The sequence below is a fragment of the Silene latifolia genome, chromosome X (genome assembly GCF_048544455.1).
Source record: "Silene latifolia isolate original U9 population chromosome X, ASM4854445v1, whole genome shotgun sequence".
Taxonomy (NCBI): Eukaryota; Viridiplantae; Streptophyta; class Magnoliopsida; order Caryophyllales; family Caryophyllaceae; genus Silene; species Silene latifolia.
Genome location: NC_133537.1, coordinates 308,183,562 through 308,203,729, shown reverse-complemented (window position 1 = coordinate 308,203,729; position 20,168 = coordinate 308,183,562). Strand labels below are relative to the sequence as shown.

At 42.1% G+C, this 20,168-nt stretch overlaps 1 protein-coding gene across 1 annotated transcript in view; it reads left to right on the top strand.

Annotated features, from left to right (window-relative positions):
- Nucleotides 1-19,314, top strand: part of LOC141620485 (uncharacterized) — a 46,562-nt gene extending 27,248 nt beyond the window's left edge. The window contains exons 5-7 of the mRNA XM_074437342.1: nucleotides 18,438-18,612; nucleotides 18,728-18,948; nucleotides 19,062-19,314. Coding sequence (XP_074293443.1) covers nucleotides 18,438-18,612; nucleotides 18,728-18,948; nucleotides 19,062-19,314 — 649 coding nt within the window. The remainder of the gene's footprint in view (nucleotides 1-18,437; nucleotides 18,613-18,727; nucleotides 18,949-19,061) is intronic.
- The last annotated feature ends 854 nt before the right edge of the window (nucleotides 19,315-20,168 follow it).

Below are 20,168 nucleotides of genomic sequence, written 5' to 3'. Positions count from 1 at the left end.
AGGACCGCATTCTCCATCATGGACTTCTTCCATCACTTTCCGTGCCCGTGAATGATCAAGGCAACGTAGGATTACACCAAGAGGTGTTCTTTTGTATAACTCTCCTTGCATAAGAACGTACTGGGAAGCCAGTAAGCGTATAACGCGTTGTTCCCTCCTGTCCATATCCGGTGGATAAGTGCCGTTGAGTTTGAAGTTTAGGATCGCTTGGAACCAAGGTTCCTCTGTGATTTCCTCTTCATCGGCGATTTGGTGCACATAAGCTGGCTCTGATCGTCGTTCGATGCATAAAGGCATTTCTACCATGCTATCCGGCATATTAATCAAAGATGCAAGTTTTGCGAGAGCATCTGCAAATTGATTTTCTTCTCGAGGTAGGTGTAGGTAAGTTACTTGATCGAAGAATTGGGAAACTTGGTCTATTCTGGCTTGATAAGGCACTAAGCTTTCACTTCGGATTTTCCAAGATCCCGTAATTTGGTTGATGATCAAAGATGAATCCCCATGTACTTGAAGATTCTTGATGCCTAAACCTACTGCTGCTTGTAATCCAATAAGGCAAGCTTCGTATTCTGCAGCGTTATTTGTTACCTCGAAGTCGAGTTTGACAGAGATTGGTGTATGCTCGCCTTCAAGAGAAATGAGCAACACTCCTATTCCAAATCCTCTTAAGTTCGATGCTCCATCAAAATAAAGGTCCCAGGAGTCTACATCGGTTTGGAGTATATCCTCATTCGGAAACGACCATTTGTCTATCGTTTGTGTATCATTGATGGGATTTTCTGCGAAGAACTCGGCAACGGCGCACCCTTTTATAACTTTCAGAGGTACATACTTGAGGTCGAACTCTGAGAGCATCAAAGTCCATCTTGCTAGGCGTCCATTGAGAACGGGGTTTCTCGAAAAGGTATTTGACAGGATCCATTTTGGAGTATATTTTAACGGAGTAGCTAAGCATGTAATGGCGTAGCTTCTTCGTTGCCCACACAAGAGCGAGGCATGTCTTTTCGAGTGGTGTATATTTGCACTCGTACTCCAAGAACTTCTTACTAAGGTAGTATATTGCTCTTTCCTCCTTTCCTACAGTTTGGGCTAGCATGGCGCCCATGGCTGTTTCCGTTACCGTGAGATATAAACCAAGAGGTTGATCTCGTTGAGGTGGTATGAGCACTGGTGGCTTGGCTAGTATTTCCTTGATTCGGTCAAACGCCTTTTGACAGTCATCATCCCACATGGTGTGATCTGTTTTCTTGAGCTTCTTGAAGATAGGTTCACAGATCATGGTGAGTTTCGATATAAACCGACTTATGTATTGCACCTTACCTAGGAATCCTCTAACTTCTTTCTCCGTTTGAGGTTGCGGCATTTCGATTAGAGCTTTGATCTTAGAAGGGTCTATTTCTATTCCTCATTGGCTAACAACGTATCCCAGGAGTTTACCAGATGTTACTCTGAATGCGCATTTCTGAGGATTGAGCCTCATGTTGTATTTCCGTAGCCTTGAGAAGAATTTGCGAAGGTTCGCAATGTGCCCCTCTCTATCCTTGGATTTCACAATCATGTCATCTACGTATACCTTAACTTCTTTATGCATCATGTCATGTAGGAGTGTAGTTGCGGTGCGTTGATATGTAGCTCCGGCGTTGATTAATCCAAACGGCATAACTGTGTAGCAATAGGTTCCCCATTGAGTGACGAAGGCGGTCTTATGCATGTCTTCCTCGGCCATCTTGATTAGGTTATAACCCGCGTACCCATCCATGAAAGATAATAACGCGTGATCTGCTGTTTTCTCCACCAATATGTCGATATGTGGTAGAGGAAAGTCATCTTTAGGACTTGCTTTGTTTAAGTCTCTAAAATCAACACAAAAACGGATTCTCCCATCCTTTTTGGGTACGGGTACTATGTTAGCTACCCAGTCTGAGTACTCGGAAACTTTGATGAACCCGGCTTTGAATTGCTTGTCGACTTCTTCCTTGACCTTAAGAGCCCATTCTGTCTTCATTCGACGAAGCTTCTGTTTTACGGGTGATGCGTGTCTTTTATATAAGGTTTTCACCTCATTTTTTACACGCATTTCTGTGCTTTTTACGTAGCATCTGGCTACAAATACCCCCGAATGTTCTACTTTGGTCCGTTTATTGTAATTTGCAGGAATTGACCGAGGAGGAGCTAAATCGAGCCTTAATTGTCCCAATTGTATGCATTCATGGGAAATAAGGAGCTGGAGCTTAGGAATCTTACACTTAGAGGACGTATGAGCTGAAGTTAAGGAAGATGTTCAAGTCCTGATGCGCCTATATAGCTCGATCGAGTGCTTTAGTACTCGATCGAATGCTTTACACACTCAAGATTGGTCGATCGACCAGCTTAGGAGTCGATCGAGGATGTTCTGCGAGCAGTGCTCGATCGAGAGGATGTCCTAGCTCGATCGAGGGACTTGGCGTTCGATCGAGTAATATCTTACTCGATCGAGGGGTTTTCGTGTGCTTTTAGTTTATTTCCGCCCAATCCTTTATGGGCTTTTGTAATCAGTCCATAGATTAGGTTTAAGACAATTTTTTCAGTATAAGACTGAGGAGAACACTACGTTGCTCTCATCTCCTTTACTACGTACATTTTCATCTGTTACTTTTGTCACTGTTCTTGGGAATTCTATTCTCTACCTTGCTACTCGAATTCGGTATTATCAATTTAATTTACTTCTTTATCGTATTTATTGTTTTTAATTCCTTTTCTCTCTTTATTTTATAATCGTTCAATCAATTAGATTATTCATCATGTTTGGTTTTAATTGTTTGGTTATTGTTATTGCTAATCTGATGAATATGAGTAGCTAATTCCCTATGCTAAGACTATAGGGGACCCATGATTTGAAGGGAGAGTAATCGATTTACTAGGTTAATACCGGTACCGTCTTTGTTGTTTAAATGCTACAAATAACTGTAATTGCCTAATTGAGTCGACGCAATTAGACCCTTATCCTTGGTGGACCTTGACCTGGACCGAAAGGTTGGAAGAGGGAGACTAGTAGCGAACAATAGAGTATTGCAGCGAGGGCGAAAGTTAAACTGTTTACACTTTAGGGTGAATTAAGGACCGAAAGGTGACGTTCGCTACCCTTTAGACCGTACTGCATTGACCTGGGACCTAGATTACTCGACCGGATGATTATGGCGAACCGCTTGTCTTAGCTATTCTCTTTTATCTCATTAACTCCTCCTTTATTTCTCTTTTCCTTACTCGTTAGTTTAGAATCACAATTTAAAAACCCCAAATTGGTTACCTTGGCGAACCTAGTTTAGCAGACTAATTCCTACCTCTCTGTGGATTCGACCCGACTTCCCTAGCTATATTAGTTAGTTGGAACCAGTTGGTTTATTTTTGACAGGTACGCGACAGACGTGTCAAATTTTGGCGCCGTTGCCGGGGAGGTGGCGCAATTTTTGTTGCTTTAATTAAGTTTGTCTTTTGTCTTGAGGAATTTATTCCTTGAGACTATCTCATTTTCTCGCAAAGTTTTGACCAGTTTTTGCGAGATAAGCCGTTGTTTTGGAAGTTGTTTGCCAAAATGCCTACGATTCTGAGCATACAGAGCCATGTGGAAGATGTGGTTAAGAAGGGCACGATCTTTATGAATGTACGTCAAGTATAGAGCGCGCCCTTGCATATAAGAAGTTCAAGCAGGGAGTTCCTTTCTCCCAGCTATATGACGAGATAAAAAGCGTTTCTACCCCTTCTACACCCGTACCACAACCGGTCTCTCCTTCTTCAAGAGAAGCAATTGCCGAATTGAAATCCATCATGTTGAGTAGGTCACGCAATCCGATCTTTGTTATATCGGAGTTGAAAGAACAAGTCGCGCAGCTTAACACTCGCGCACCAAGCCAAGACTCCTCCAATTTGCGATCCCGTCAGTGCCACGAATTCTCAAAATGACCTTATTTATGGAGAGGATGAGGTTTTGGCAGCTGATGATGACTCAGATGACGATCTAGACGAGTTTTTGCAGGAGATACTTGCTGCGTGTGCAGAACCACTCGATCGAGCAACACATCCACTCGATCGAGCGGTTCTAACCATCCAGTCACTCGATCGAGTGACAATGACGGTCGATCGAGAAGTACAGACTCCAAGTTGGTCGATCGAGTAACTATCTTGAAGAAGACACTCGATCGAGTGTCAAGACAGTCGATCGAGTGACATTGAAGAAGAAATCGGTCGATCGACCCGGTAAAAAGTACTCGATCCGAGTGCATTAAGTGGCGGAATTCCGAATGCGGTATCTAATACCGCCACCGTGTCATCTTCCCCTCTTTGTGGAGACGTCACGCATCGATAAGGGTAAAGGAAAGGTTGCGGGACCACTCATCGCTACCAGGGTACCCTTTCCCGAGTCGTCCTCGAAGGACGCAAAGATCGAGCAACGATGACGGTAAGTTCGTGGATATCGTGAAGAACCTTCGTAATCTGTCCCTTTTTCTCAACTTGTTACTCGAGGTTCCTACTTACGCTAAGTTTATGAAGGATATTGTGACGCGTAAGAGGAATTTGAGCGAATTTGAGACGATTTCATTTATGGAAGAGTCTAGTAACCTGCTGTTAAATAAGGCCCCTCCAAAAATGAAAGACCCGGGCAGCTTTTCTATTACCTGTGTCATAGGTAATATGGTTATTGATAAGGCCCTCGTGATTTAGGTGCCGTGTCGGTGTCATGCCCCTTCCTGTCTGCAAGAAATTGAAGATGAGTCACTTCAAGGTGACTAACATTACCTGAGATGGTGATAGATCTCGTTAGGAGACCTTTAGGTGTCTTGGAGGATGTGCCTGTGAAAATAGGCAAGCTATACATCCCAGTAGACTTCATTGTTTTGGATATAGCCGAGGACACCCGGACCCAAATTATTTTAGGAAGACTGTTCCTTTGTACAATTTGGGCCGTTATTGATGTTAGACAAGGGCGTCGACTCTTGCGGTAGGGGATGACGCTATCACATTCGGTTTGCCCGATTTAGCCCACCCAATGATAGAGGACACTTGTTATTCGGTCGATATCATTGATGAGTCTATTTATGACTTCTGGTCGGGTTCTTTTATGAAGGACCCACCGGAAGCTCTCATGCTTTTGATGAGTGTGCGAGATAGCCCGAGGGACGATGACGCTGCGTTGGATTTGCTTGTCGATGATTTAGATGAGCATGACGGGGAGCAGGTGGAACAAATGATCAGCACTCTTTGCTCCATTGAGGTAAAGGTACCGGAACGTAAGCCTCTCCCATCTCATCTTAAATATGCTTTTCTAGACAATACGGAGCAAGATATCCGGTCATTGTCGGTGCCAAGCTTAGTGATGATCAGTGACTTCTTTGTTAGTCAGTACTTAAGAAAAACAGGAAAGCAATGGGCTATTCACTGGATGATATCACGGGGATTAGTCCCGATATTTGTATGCACAGGATAGAGTCGAGGAGGATCACAAACCTTGCGAGGCGGGGTCGGCGTCGGGCAACCGGAAGATGCGGGGATGTTGTGATGGCCGAGGTAATGAAGGCTGCTGGATGCGGTATTATCTATTCGGTAGGAAATTCTAGATGGGTAAGCCCGATACGTAGTCCCGAAGAAAGGAGGGACAAATCAGTAGTTAAGAATGAGAAAAATGAATTAATACCTACCCGAGTAGTGATCGTTGGCGGATGTGCATAGATTACATGCATACAAATGAATGCCGCCACCAAGAAAGATCACTTTCCCCTTCCTTTTATTGATCAAATGGTAGAAAGGTTAGCTTCTCATAAATTTTTCTGCTATTTAGATGGGTATTCGGGGTTCTTTCGGATCCCTATCCACCTGCACGATCGTGCCAAGACTACATTTACCTGTCCTAAGGGCGTTTTTGCGTATCGCAGAATGCCTTTTGGTTTGTGCAATGCCCCTGCCACCTTCCAAAGGTGTATGATGGGGATATTTTCAGAGTATATTGAGTCTATCATGGAAGTTTTTATGGATGACTTTAGTGTATATGGAAGTGATTTCTCTAACTGTCTGTCTAACCTTGAGAAAGTGTTGCAGCGCTGTATTGAGGTTAATCTTGTGCTGAACTGGGAGAAGTGCCACTTTATGGTCAACGAGGGAGTTGTCTTAGGGCACTTAGTTTCTGATAGGGGAATAGAAGTTGACAAAGCAAAGGTGGAAGTGATTCAGCAATTACCACCTCCTGTTAATGTTAAGGGGGTGAGGAGCTTCCTTGGTCACGCCGGCTTTTATCGCCGGTTTATCAAGGATTTCTCCAAAATTGCTAAACCACTTACACAAATTGTTGCTTAAGGATGCCCCTTTTGTGTTTATCGACGCTTGTCTTTCTCGCTTAACAGTTAAAGCGGGCCTTAGTCTCCGCACCGATCATACAACCTCCCAACCGGGACCCGCCGTTTGAAATCATGTGTGACGCGAGTGACTATGCACTAGGAGCGGTGCTAGGCCCGAGGAAAGACAAAGCCTTGAATGCTATTTACTATGCGAGCTGAACTCTGGATGAGGCTCAAGTGAAGTACACTACCACCGAGAAGGAGCCATTAGTTGTAGTTTATGCCTTAGAAGTTTCGTACTTATTTAGTTGGGTCGAAGTCACTTTTTTACGACCATGCAGCTTTGAGGCATCTCCTTGCTAAGAAGGAGGCCAAACCGTGGCTATCGAGAGCTGGATACTCCTTCTTCAGGAGTTTGACCTGCAGATTAAGGATAAGAAAGGAGCCGAGAACGTTGTAGGCGATCACTTGTCGCGCGCGATGCGACAAGAAGGGGAAGATTCTCTACCTATTGATGATTCTTTCCCTGACGATTCTTTAATTGTTGTTATATCGTCTATTGTTGACCAGGAACCTTGGTATGCGATATAGCTAACTTCGTTGTCGGTGGCAAGCTGCCGCCTGACCTTTCTCATCAAAGAAAAGAAGCGTTTTACGTATAACGTTAAGCGGTATTTCGGATGACCCTTACTTGTTTAAGGAATATGCAGACGGTCTCTACAGACGGTGTATTCCGCAGTGGGAGACCAAAATAGTCCTCGAAGGCTGTCACTCCTCTTCATATGGTGGTCACCACGGTCCATCGCGCACCGTGGCTAAGGTACTTCGATCCGGTTTTTACCGGCCTTCTTTGTTTGCTTGACGCCAAGTCTTTTGTTTCACTGTGATGCATGCCAACGATCCGGGAACATTTCGAAGAGACATGAGATGCCACAAAACGGCATCCTAGAGGTTGAGGTTTTCGATGTCCGGGGCATTGATTTCCAAGGACCGTTCCCGTCCGATAAAGGTAACAGTACATTTTAGTAGTAGACTATGTGTCAAAATGGGTTGAGGCAATTGCTTCACCCCATTGTGATGGTAAGACCGTGATAAAAATGTTCAAAAAGATCATATTCCCCCGTTTTGGTGTCCCTAGGGTCGTCATTAGTGACGGGGGGATGCATTTTAAGGAAAAGAAACTCACTTCCATACTGTCTAGAGTTGATGTCCAACACCGGCGTGGTTTGGGGTATCATCCCCAAACTAGTGGTCAGGTAGAGGTCTCTAATCGTGAGCTGAAAGAAATCTTGTCTAAAGTAGTTTCTAAATCACGGAAAGACTGGAGTCTTAAGCTAGATGACACATTATGGGCTTATAGGACTGCCTTTAAGACACCAATTGGTGCATCACCTTATAGGTTAGTTTATGGGAAATCGTGTCACTTACCTGTTGAGCTGGAATGCAAGGCCTGGTGGGCAATTCGTGAGCTTAATTATGATCCTAAACTGTGTGGTCAGAATCGTCTTTTGCAGCTAGATGAATTAGAAGAGTTTAGGCTTAATGCCTATGACAGCTCGCGCATTTACAAGGAAAAGACGAAGAGATGGCATGACAAGAGAATCTTACCTCGGGAGTTTCATGTGGGGCGAGAAGGTGTTCTTTGTTCAATGCCCGTTTGAGACTATTTCCTGGCAAGCTGAAGTCCAGGTGGAGTGGTCCATACACGGTGACAGGTGTCACCAAATTTGGATCCGTGGAGCTTGAAGATTCCGAGGGCCACAGATTTAAGGTGAATGGCCAATATGTGAAGCATTACTATGAGGCGAGTGAAGCGGACAACCGCGTTGAAGTCCTGCGCTTCGACGAGCTCGACGCGCCGCTTACTTGATACCGAAAAGGTCGTGCGGGACCTCTTAAACCAGCGCTCTCCGGAGGCAGCCCGGACAGTTTTATTTGTACTTTTGTTGAACTATTTGTTTTTCTTTAGCTTTACGTTAAACATTAGACGCTGCTTTATGAACAATTTTTGTGCCTTCCTTGCTTTTATGCGTCCCTTGCAGGTTAAGTACTCGATCGAAGGGTTTATGTGTTCGATCAAGCACTTCCTGATGCAGCTGCTTCTCGATCGAGGGGTGATGTCCTCGATCGACCAGATCCCTACCCGTGCTCACTCGATCGAGTGATTCTGGGCTCGATCGAGTCCACTCATGCTGCAAAATACTCGATCGAGCTGTTCCACGTGCTCGATCGAAGGGATATGACTTCCAGCCGCTACTTTACGTATACATAGCCACTGCTTTGATTTGACTTCCTTTGACCTCCCATGTTCATGGTCGGTTTGGGGAGGTCCCGCTATATGACGTTTTGTAAGTCTTCCGACTCCACTTCTCCTTTTCTTTTCAGTTTGCATTTCTTTCCCTATTTTTGGTACAATGAGGGCATTGTACGGTTTGGTTTGGGGAGGTATGCATCCATATCTGTGTCTGCATGTTTCTTGCATTTTTGCTTGCACGTTTATTTATTTCCGCATGCATTGTTGTTTTAATTAATTCAAAAAAAAAAAAAAAAAAAAAAAAATCAAAAAAATTCAAAAATTTTCAAAATTTTCATGTTTAAATTGAGTCGGAACGTTTGAACATTGACGCTACTTTGAATCCTTACTTGAGCCTGGCATATTCTTGACATTTAGCTGGCATGTTTATGTGCATAATCTACGAGTTTTTGTTTCTCTCTTATCTGAACGGATAGACTTGATTCTTTATGTCGGCAAGCTACATTACATTCTGAGGTTAGAGCTTATTAAACTGGTGACATTCATGACCGGTTTCATTTAGGATGTGAGTAGTACTCTCTTTAAGACATGTAACATTAATTTGCACAAGCATGAGTCTAGTCTTCTTAATACCTGTATGCATTCGGTCTGTGGATGGTGACACGTGTTAGGAGAGGCAGTTCCCCTTATTTCATTCTACCCATGAGCCTCACATAGCCAAATTGCCTTTTTGTCCCATCAACTACTTTCTATAATTTTTCCTACCCTAGCTGAGCTAGTAACGAGTAGTTCTTGGTATGTTTATTGCAATATGGTTATTTCATCTGATTTCAGAAGATGGTGGAAGAATTGAAGGGAAAGAAAGAAAAACAAATGTGTTGAATTGAAAAAAAAAGAGTGCGAAAAAGAAAGAAAAAGAAAGAAAGAAAAAAAAAGACAGAAAAATTCAAAATGAAAAAAAAGAATGAGAATTGCGCAATGTTTCACACTCCCATGCCTTATTTATATCTTATGGGGAGTTGACGTTTTGGTGTTTTGTGAGTTTAGTGCATAATTTTGCACCGTTTCATCTTGCTGTTATGAGTACGAAGTTGGGATGCAGTCTATATTTGGAATCCGTTGTTGCTAGCCTAGCTATTAACCCCACATATCCAAATTCATTTTAGCCCCTTCTTACCCATTACCTCACTAACCCGAAATGTAAGTCCTCGGCACGTGTCTTGGTCACTAGTATGGTTGGAATGCGTATGTACGGTTGTAGAGACTTTATTCATGTCAACTGCATGCATGTTCTTATAGGTCGAGTTAGGTGAGTGTCTTGCTTTTTCCTATCTTTCACATATATCCTCACCTTGTACCTGATTCTGAGTGACGAGCGACCCGTGAGAGTCCGACATCTTTGAATCTTGCAAGGTCGACGGTTCAGTAAGCTTGAAACATTAATTTAACTCGTTTGCACTTTTCAGTTGCCACTTTGTCATTTTGTTGCATTAAATTGGTTCTAGTGGATGATTTGTAGCTGAGGCGTTGGTCCCGTTCTATCGTTCACCCTTAGTTGCATTCATATTTGCTTGGGGACAAGCAAAGGTTTGGTTTGGGGAGATTTGATGCGTGTCTTTTATATAAGGTTTTCACCTCATTTTTTACACGCATTTCTGTGCTTTTTACGTAGCATCTGGCTACAAATACCCCCGAATGTTCTACTTTGGTCCGTTTATTGTAATTTGCAGGAATTGACCGAGGAGGAGCTAAATCAAGCCTTAATTGTCCCAATTGTATGCATTCATGGGAAATAAGGAGCTGGAGCTTAGGAATCTTACACTTAGAGGACGTATGAGCTGAAGTTAAGGAAGATATTCAAGTCCTGATGCGCCTATATAGCTCGATCGAGTGCTTTAGTACTCGATCGAATGCTTTACACACTCAAGATTGGTCGATCGACCAGCTTAGGAGTCGATCGAGGATGTTCTGCGAGCAGTGCTCGATCGAGAGGATGTCCTAGCTCGATCGAGGGACTTGGCGTTCGATCGAGTAATAATCTTACTCGATCGAGGGGTTTTCGTGTGCTTTTAGTTTATTTCCGCCCAATCCTTTATGGGCTTTTGTAATCAGTCCATAGATTAGGTTTAAGACAATTTTTTCAGTATAAGACTGAGGAGAACACTACGTTGCTCTCATCTCCTTTACTACGTACATTTTCATCTGTTACTTTTGTCACTGTTCTTGGGAATTCTATTCTCTACCTTGCTACTCGAATTCGGTATTATCAATTTAATTTACTTCTTTATCGTATTTATTGTTTTTAATTCCTTTTCTCTCTTTATTTTATAATCGTTCAATCAATTAGATTATTCATCATGTTTGGTTTTAATTGTTTGGTTATTGTTATTGCTAATCTGATGAATATGAGTAGCTAATTCCCTATGCTAAGACTATAGGGGACCCATGATTTGAAGGGAGAGTAATCGATTTACTAGGTTAATACCGGTACCGTCTTTGTTGTTTAAATGCTACAAATAACTGTAATTGCCTAATTGAGTCGACGCAATTAGACCCTTATCCTTGGTGGACCTTGACCTGGACCGAAAGGTTGGAAGAGGGAGACTAGTAGCGAATAATAGAGTATTGCAGCGAGGGCGAAAGTTAAACTGTTTACACTTTAGGGTGAATTAAGGACCGAAAGGTGACGTTCGCTACCCTTTAGACCGTACTGCATTGACCTGGGACCTAGATTACTCGACCAGATGATTATGGCGAACCGCTTGTCTTAGCTATTCTCTTTTATCTGTTAACTCCTCCTTTATTTCTCTTTTCCTTACTCTGTTAGTTTAGAATCACAATTTAAAAACCCCCAAATTGGTTACCTTGGCGAACCTAGTTTAGCAGACTAATTCCTACCTCTCTGTGGATTCGACCCGACTTCCCTAGCTATATTAGTTAGTTGGAACCAGTTGGTTTATTTTTGACAGGTACGCAACAGACGTGTCAACGGGTTTGAAACCTGGTTTAGTTGGGATCCTATGCTCTGCGATATCCCTGTCGATCCCTGGCATGTCTTTGTAGGACCAAGCGAAAACGTCTTTGAATTCGTGTAGGAGGTCTATGAAACTGGCCTTTTCAGTAGAGCTCAAGGTCGTCCATATCCTAAGTTCTTGGGGTTCTAGTTCGGTTCCTACATTGATGGGTTCAGTGTTCTCTATTACTGGTCCCCCTTCCCCCTCTTGTAGTATTTCTTTGGCTATGTAGGGAGGTATTTCGATGGAGTCTGGGTCTGGGTCATCCTCATTATCATCGTAAACAGAATTGCATTCAGAATAACACAAACAGTAAGCAAAACCTAATTTATTCATATTAAAGTTTGAGAAAAGTTGAAACAAGGAAGCCATCTGATCTATAGTCGGTGGCGGCAAAGGGACAGTCGTTGGGACATTTCCCAAGCTACTGTTACTACTTGATGCTAAGCTAGGAGACACAAGGGGAATGGGAATGACGACAGGAGGAGACTCTCTAGGAACTTCTCTAGACTCTGACTCTGACTCCGACTCTGACTCTGACTCGAATTCATCGTCTTCTGGTTCTCCTTTGAACATCTCTCCTTCTCCAGTGGTGAGCTTGAAGAGTCTTCCTTGATTGTTTGTCCACTTGATTGATTTTCTCCATCCTTTCTGCTGGTTTGCGTTAGTTTCTGTGATTAACGCGGTAGGGTTGAAGTGATCGTCTTGAAGTATCATGGTAATGATCTCATCCTGCGCGGCTCGAATAAATCAATCTTCCCCAAATAGTAGACTAACAGCTTGTTCGTCCAAGCAAGGTGCTTGACGCGTCTTGACGGTAGGAACCGTTTCTGGAGGAATGAAGTAGCAATCGTGAAAGATCTCGATTCCGTTTAGCTTCCTTTCGAGATAGTGCCAAGGTTCGAGAAATCCGTGAAAGAGTTCTTGACTTCCTTCCCTAACGAAGTATCCATTTAGGGTAGGGAGGTAGGGTCGCATTTGGATTCCCACATTCTTACGGTTTTGAACTTGAGCGAGCATCTCGAGAACTTCCTCTTTAGTGGGTTTGTATCCTAATCCAAGTGGTATTCTTTGTGAGTTGCCTTCTTTGTAGGGTGCAAAGGTGTTTCTTCGGATAGGATTCAAAGGCATTCCCGGGAAGTATCCCTGGGATTTGAGCATGTGGTTGACCACCAGATTGGAGTAGGGATTGAAGTATAAGGGTTCCAACTCAATTTCTATGACATTTATGCTATGGAAGCCCCTAAGTTCATATACTGGATCCGCAAGGACTTGACTACTCGACCTCTTTTCGATTATTGCTTTGATGGGTGACGAAGTGATTGTCACTACTTTGCCATTTAGTGGGATTTTGATTTTCTGGTGGAGTGTAGAAGTTACCGCTTTAGAAGCGTGAATCCAAGGTCTTCCCAGAAGTATGTTAAAGGATGCCTCAATGTCCACTATTTGGAAGTTAACCTTTCACTCAATCGGCCCTGTAGCTATGGTTAGGTTAGCAAGTCCTACTACCTTTCGTAGTGTACCATCATATGCGCGAACACCTTGATTGGTAGGGGTCCAATCCGACTCTTTCATGCCTAATTTATATGTCGTTTTCAAGGGTATGACGTTGACTGCGGAGCCATCATTTACCAAAGTCATTGGCACATTCTTCTTTAAACAAATGACAGTGATACAAAGAGCCAAGTTGTGACTAGCGCCAAAGGGTGGCAAATCTTCATCTGAGAAAGTAATAGGATTACTTAGCTTTGGTGATTCTTGGAAGACCAAGTTGACTACATCGTCGGGTGTGGAGTTATGTGCCACATTTAGTTTGGCCAAGGCTTGCAGTAAAGCTTGGCGATGTGGGAATGAGCTTGCCACTAGTTGCCAGACTGAAAGATCAGCCTTTGTCTTCTGTAATTGCTTTAGCAAATGGTTAGTAGAGTCATCTTCATTATCATTTGGTGTGACAATGTTGGTTGGACCATTTTGAGAAGTGCTTTGATATGGGCGCCCCGAATGAGTAAGGTGGTCCACATGTTGATCCTCACCATTTTGGACTATTTCTTTGACTAGGTGGTGTTCAATGAGATACTCATCTTTATCATCATCGGCCCATACTCCATTAACAGTAGCAAGTTCCTTCATCCTTATGATCTCGGCCTCTAATTGGTTGATTTGGTCGATTAGTTCATCAACCATGGCTACTACTTCTTGCATTGTAGCGTTTTGAGAGAAAATTAGTGGCGCGCGTTCTTTAGGTGTTGCATTGGGATCCCGTAGGGTTGCCACTACACTCTCTAGTTCCATGACTTGCCTATTCACACTCCTTGCCCATGCGATGAAATCGGTGATAGTTGGGGAAATGGTGGAGTAATTCCCTTCATTCTCTATTGCATGAATTTCATCTTCGAGTGGAGAAATGAGGTGTGAACAATCTATGGTAGATTCCTCACTTGTAATCACTAGAATTCCAAGAGGATTCTGAGTGTTGTTAGGCTTACCTCCAGGCGGTATTGGTAGGCGACCGTCTTCAATCATGTCTTGAAGCACATTTTTCAGCTTGTAGCATTTTTCTGTGTCATGTCCCTTACCTCTATGATATTTGCAGTATGAATTCTCGTCCCAGAACTTGGATTTCTTTTCTGGTTCGGGTTTAGGGCCTATGGGTTGAAGCTTGCCTAGTTTCATCAAACTTTTCAAAGCATTGGAGTATGTGTCCCCAAGATTTGTGAATTTCCTTGGTGGGGTACTCTTCTTAGATGGCTCGAGAAGGTTAACTTCATCAGTCTTGCTAGTAGAGCCGTAAGAACGAGTTGTTGAGCCTTGATATCCTCGACCTACCGTTTTGGACAAGAGCCCTTTACGGATGTCATCTTCAATCCTTGTTCCTAGTACGGTTAAGTCTTTGAAGGTCTTGATGTTTTAATACCTCAAATGACTTGCATAGATGGGCTTTAGATTGTCCACGAATTTTTCTACGAGGATAGCTTCATCTGGACGTTCAACAAGTTAGGTACTAGTCTTCCTCCACCTATTTAGGAAGTCGGTGAAACCTTCTTTGTCATTTTAGGTAAGAACCTCTAAAGTGCGCAAGTTGACTTGGATTTCAGCATTATCCGCGTATTGTTTGGCAAACTCAATTACGGCATCGTTCCAGGTAGCGATTTTCTTATGCTCTAGAGAATAGAACCATTGTCTTGGGATGATGTCAAGAGATGAAGGAAAGATCCTTAACAACATCTCGGGTTTAATGCCTTTGATAGACATGTAATCCTTGAAAGCACATATATGGTTCAAAGGGTTTTCATTCCCCTTGAATTTAGGGATATCCGTCATGTTGAAGTTAGTTGGTAACTTGGAACTCACGGCCTCATATTTGCGGTTATTCTCCCTATAAATATCATCCCCTTTGAGATACATCAATTGTTCCTCTAAATATTGAAGTCGTTTCTCAGCTACAGTCATACCCACGGGAGGGTTTTCTTTCCCGAAGTTGTTAACAAAGTCATCAGACACTTCACTTTCTCGAGGAGCTATCCTCGTTTCTACGGCATATATTCGGTCTTCGATCGTGTCGAGGCGATCATACACTTGATCTTGAGTGACTTAGAGACGAGCTAGTATGGCTAGGATTTGATCATTACCATTCTGGGTTAGTCGTTGCTCACGTCACTTGCTTCAGACATCTTGGAAACTGGATAAGAGATCGACGATGAATCAAAACACGATCGACCATTCTAGCACACTTACTAAAAAAATATTTTGACTTGTGAAGTGGGAGTGTGTCACTTGTGTCAAGTGAGCTTTGAATAAATGACAAAGTTTGAAAATGTTGGTCCTAGTCAACTGTAGTGTAGTTGTAGGAGTGGACTCGAAGTGAGATTTTGAAATGGGCCTAGGCCCGAAATTTGACTCGAGAATTGGACAGAGTTTTGACTGATTTTGCGCTAATATTGGGCCTATTTCGAAATTTTTACATTTTGAAAGAGAGGTTTTGATTTACAAAATTCGTCATGGTTTTGTTTAGAAATGGTGATCATATAAGGTACAAACATTTATACAAGCATTATGACGGGATGCTGAGTGCTTTTAAAAGGGTTTTGGTTTAAAAGGTGGGTTGCCATGCCGAACAATCAAACCCGAAGTCTGTGGAGAGACTCGTACCAAACAAGAGTAAGGCCGATTCCTAGTCCATTTCCTCAAGTAGTGAAAGTCCTTGATACAAACAAGAGTAAGTACCATGGTATGGATGACGTCAATCGCTATCCATCCTTGGGCCCAAATAAGAATTAGGACCGTTTAGACGGGACGATTGGTCGAATGGGTTGGGTTGGGCCTAGGAAGGCCAAATGAAACGGTCTAGGAAGACCGAGTTATGAAAACCGACAATTGTCTTGTAGAAACTATTCCCTAACCTTGTTCAAGTTTCACCCTTTTGGCTACACGTAAGTGTATTATCCCCAGCGGAGTCGCCAAACTGTGGACGCGGGCCCACGGGGGCGAAAAGCGAAGCAACCTTTTCTTTGGTGTTTGTTTGCATTTGTGGAGTCGCCACCAATTTATTGTGGAAAATTGGAAACCGTTCGAATACCTCGTGCCATGTCAAGACACCAAGTTGTGACATGAACACTAAGCACTCATTACCCTTTGCATTCTATGTCTAGAATGACTCTCGTGGATGGCAATGAACACGGATGATCACAGAGATCTGGAGTAAAGGGTGAGGGTACGTATTAGGAAGCTCTTTTGATCGAACACCTAATCTCGCCCGCCTCGATAGCGGCCTATACTAATGATTAGGGAAATTACCTATACTCGATATATTGTCGATTTATATGCATGCAATGCAACATCCAACGTTTTAATCCTAACATGTGAGAATTAGGCTAAGTCGATTATCACATAATTAACATTCAATTGGGTCGAAGTAGAAATTTAGGTTCAATTACATGTAAAGGCATACAAATCATACGAGAAAAGAGATAATACAATAATGAAAATTACAATGGGTTAATTGATTTATGTCGAAAATACTTTTAAAACGGATGATTTAGAAAAGAAAGAATAAATAAATGAACGAACAGATTGTGGGTAATAATACGATTAATAGTTAATTAAATACGTAACTAATAAACTAAGTCAAGGCAAAACGGGAGTTCAGAGAAAGAACTCAACCAGGAACAGGCGCAACAGAGCTGCGTCCCTTGGAAGAGGCGCAGCAGTTGCTGCGTCCGTTCCTTGGCTCAGTTCTGGCTGTGAAGCCGGAATTGCAAATTATTAATGTTCATTGGTGATTTTAATGCTTGATTTTCGATAATTGACTCAGATAGAAGTGATTAACAGATTATTTACATATGATTGAGGTGATAAGAACGATAAAACATGAATAAAACTAATTAAAACTAATTATTTACAAGATTAATAGGTTAATTAAAAACACGAATTAATTAAATTAATTACGTTAATGACGAATTAATGATGGTGATAATAAAAAGGTGAGAAATATATCAATGACGAATTCTAGAGACTCAATATGGATGAATCGAACCTCTAAAACCCGGATTTGATTTTGATGACGAAAACCCGCAAATATTAATTACTTGGGATTTAAGTTGGAAAATTAATGACGAATTAAACACTAATGATGGTTAATGATTTACATGTAAAATTATTATGTTTAAATTATTAAAGAACCAAAGAACGAGTGAAAACAAGAGAAAAACAAACGAATTAACAAAAGACGAAGGAAGAAGAAAGGAAGCAGGAACTGCGGCAGCCTCACGAAGAGGCGCAGCAGGTGCTGCTTCCCTTCGAAGAGGCACAGCAGTTGCTGCGTCCTTTCTCGACGGTTGTTTTCTGATGATCCGTAAAAAGGTTTTAAGACATGGTTTTAAGAATACTTTCGACATAAATCTTACATTATGATTACAATAATAAAGTACGATAAATAAAAGAAGGATTTACACCCTCAGACTTACATGTTTGACGAAACGAGATAAACTAAGTTAACGTTTAGTGATGCTCGACTCGAATGTACGACGAAAGTGCCCTCTAAGAGAAAAGAAACAAAGTTGATTAAGTTGATTGATGTGGAGTTGGTCAAATTGGTCGGTCATGCAAAACGAGGCTGGTACTCAGAAAGATCCGAGCTTACGTAGTCGAAAGTTCAAGCACGTAGACGCCAAAAAGTAAGAACGTGGCCTAGAATGCAAAGGGAGAAGAGAAGGGCGGACACTCGCGTGAGAAATATGTGAGACCGAAGGTCTTTATTTATACTAATCACACGGAGGAATTAGGGTTTTCGGAGAAACTTTGGAAGTGAATCTCGAAAAGATACGAAAAATACGCAGAAAAGGATTTGGGAAGAGGCGCAGCAGGCACTGCATCTCTTGGAAGAGGCGCAGCACCTGCTGTGTCCTTTCCTCGGTTGTTTCCTCCTGCGGAAGAAAGATTTTCGTGCTTTAATTATGGAAAAGGTGGATTAATCTCGTTTCCTTAATATTTTGTGTGAATATTACGGGAGATACTTTACCAAAGATTAAAAGATTGGAAAATATGGAATAGAAATATCCGGAACATTCCAGAATATTCTGACTCGGCATTTTAACGGTTATTAGAAAATGAAGACGGTTTTTTGCCCGGACTCCAAATGTACTCTAATTACTGTCAAAACGACCGTATCAGCGCGTAGATGACAATTAAGAGCTAGACACAAGTGTTTGAGCGATCACTTGATGATAAACTTATGAACTATCACAAATCGTTCCGTATACCAAACATGCGGCCCAATCATCACCGGGTGGTTTGCGGGAGGTGCAGAAATGAGGTATCTACAATCCCTAGTGGCATCATGAATAGAATTAATTCTTTTTGCAGGAATTTTTTATGGGGAGCTTCATCTGATTATAATAATCCTCCTAATATTAGCTGGGACATTTGTTGTATGCCTAAGGATGAAGGGGGAATTGGTATTAAAGAAGCTAAAATTTGGAACAAAGCATTGTTAGGCAAATATGTTTGGTGGCTTACTAACAAAAAGGATCATCTTTGGGTACGTTGGGTGAACCATGTTTATTTGAAAGATTCTTCCTGGACTGACTACATGGCTCCTTCTGATTGTAGTTGGTCTTGGAAGAAGATAGTTCTTATTATGTCTATTTTCAAAGCAAGCCTATGTTAGCAACAAATGGTTAAATTCTTCTAAAGAGTACTATGTTAAAGCTGGATATGACTGGCTTAGAGGTTCACATCCTAAGGTTGATTGGAGCAATATCTGTTGGAATCATTTTAATCTGCCAAAGTCATCATTTATCTGCTGGGAATATATGCATATAAACGTTTGCCTACAAGAGATAGATTGCTCAGGATGGGTTGTCCTATTGATCCAGTGTGTTCTACTTGTTGCCAAGCTTCTGAGACCCATTCTCATCTGGTGTATGAATGTCCCTATGCAATAGAATGTTTTAAACTCCTTCACTGCATGCTGCACATTTGTCTCAGAGTGCAGGAGCTTGTTCACTGTTTCTCTACTGTAAGAAGACTTTCTAAATTGCAGAAGAGGTTTATTGGTGCGTGTCATGTGGCCCTTATTTATAGGCTATGGAGATTTAGGAATGAAGCTAAGATGAATGCTATTGTGAGGAGGCCTGAAGTGCTTGTTTCACAAGTTCTTCATGATATTAAAGCTAGAGTTTTAGCTCTTAACAATGCTCCCCTCCTCTCTAGAGACCAAGCATGGTTCCAAAACTTGTAATTTTTGTAGCTTAGTTCTTTTTGGCTGATTTTGATGTACAATCTATATGGAGAGATGTAATTATTTTTTATGATGATATATATATATACTTACCTTTCCCAAAAAAAAAAAAAAAAAAAAAAAAAAAAAAAAAAAAAAAAACTCTAATCACCTCTAAATCAAACCGCGGAAATAACACCCGTCAGACCGGATACTCGGTCGAGTATAGAGTATACTTGGCCGAGTACCCTCTACTCGGTCAAGTATTTCACACACTCGGCCGAGTATTCCTGGACAGTAAACTATCCAGGATACACGACACCCCTTACTCGGCCGAGTACAAGCTTAGGAAATCCGTAGTATTACAATCTTCCCTCCTTAAAAAGAACTTTGTCCCCGAAGTTCACACTCTACACACAAAACAAGTCCAACAAACTCCCAACACAACCAACCAAACGACCCAAACATAGCTAAACCAACACAAAACATCACAGAACATCACTAAACCGACTCAGACTAACTCAAAAACAAATATGCGACCATCTCCTACCCTCTAAAAAGACAACGGTTAGGTCCCCGTAAACAAACATACCTGATCAAAAAGGGCGGGACAACGCTCTCGCATAGCCTCATCGGGTTCCCATGTGGCCTCCTCCACATTATGATTAGACCAAAGCACCTTGAGTAAGACGGTCTCACCATTCTTGTCTTGCGTACTTTGCGGTCTAAGATCTCTTCAAGGACCTCGGCATAAGATAAGGACTCATCAAGTTCGATGTTCTCAAACTCAAGTACGTTTGACGGGTCACTCACATAATTCTGGAGCTGTGAAACATGAAACACATTATGGACTCGATCCAAAGCTGGTGGTAAAG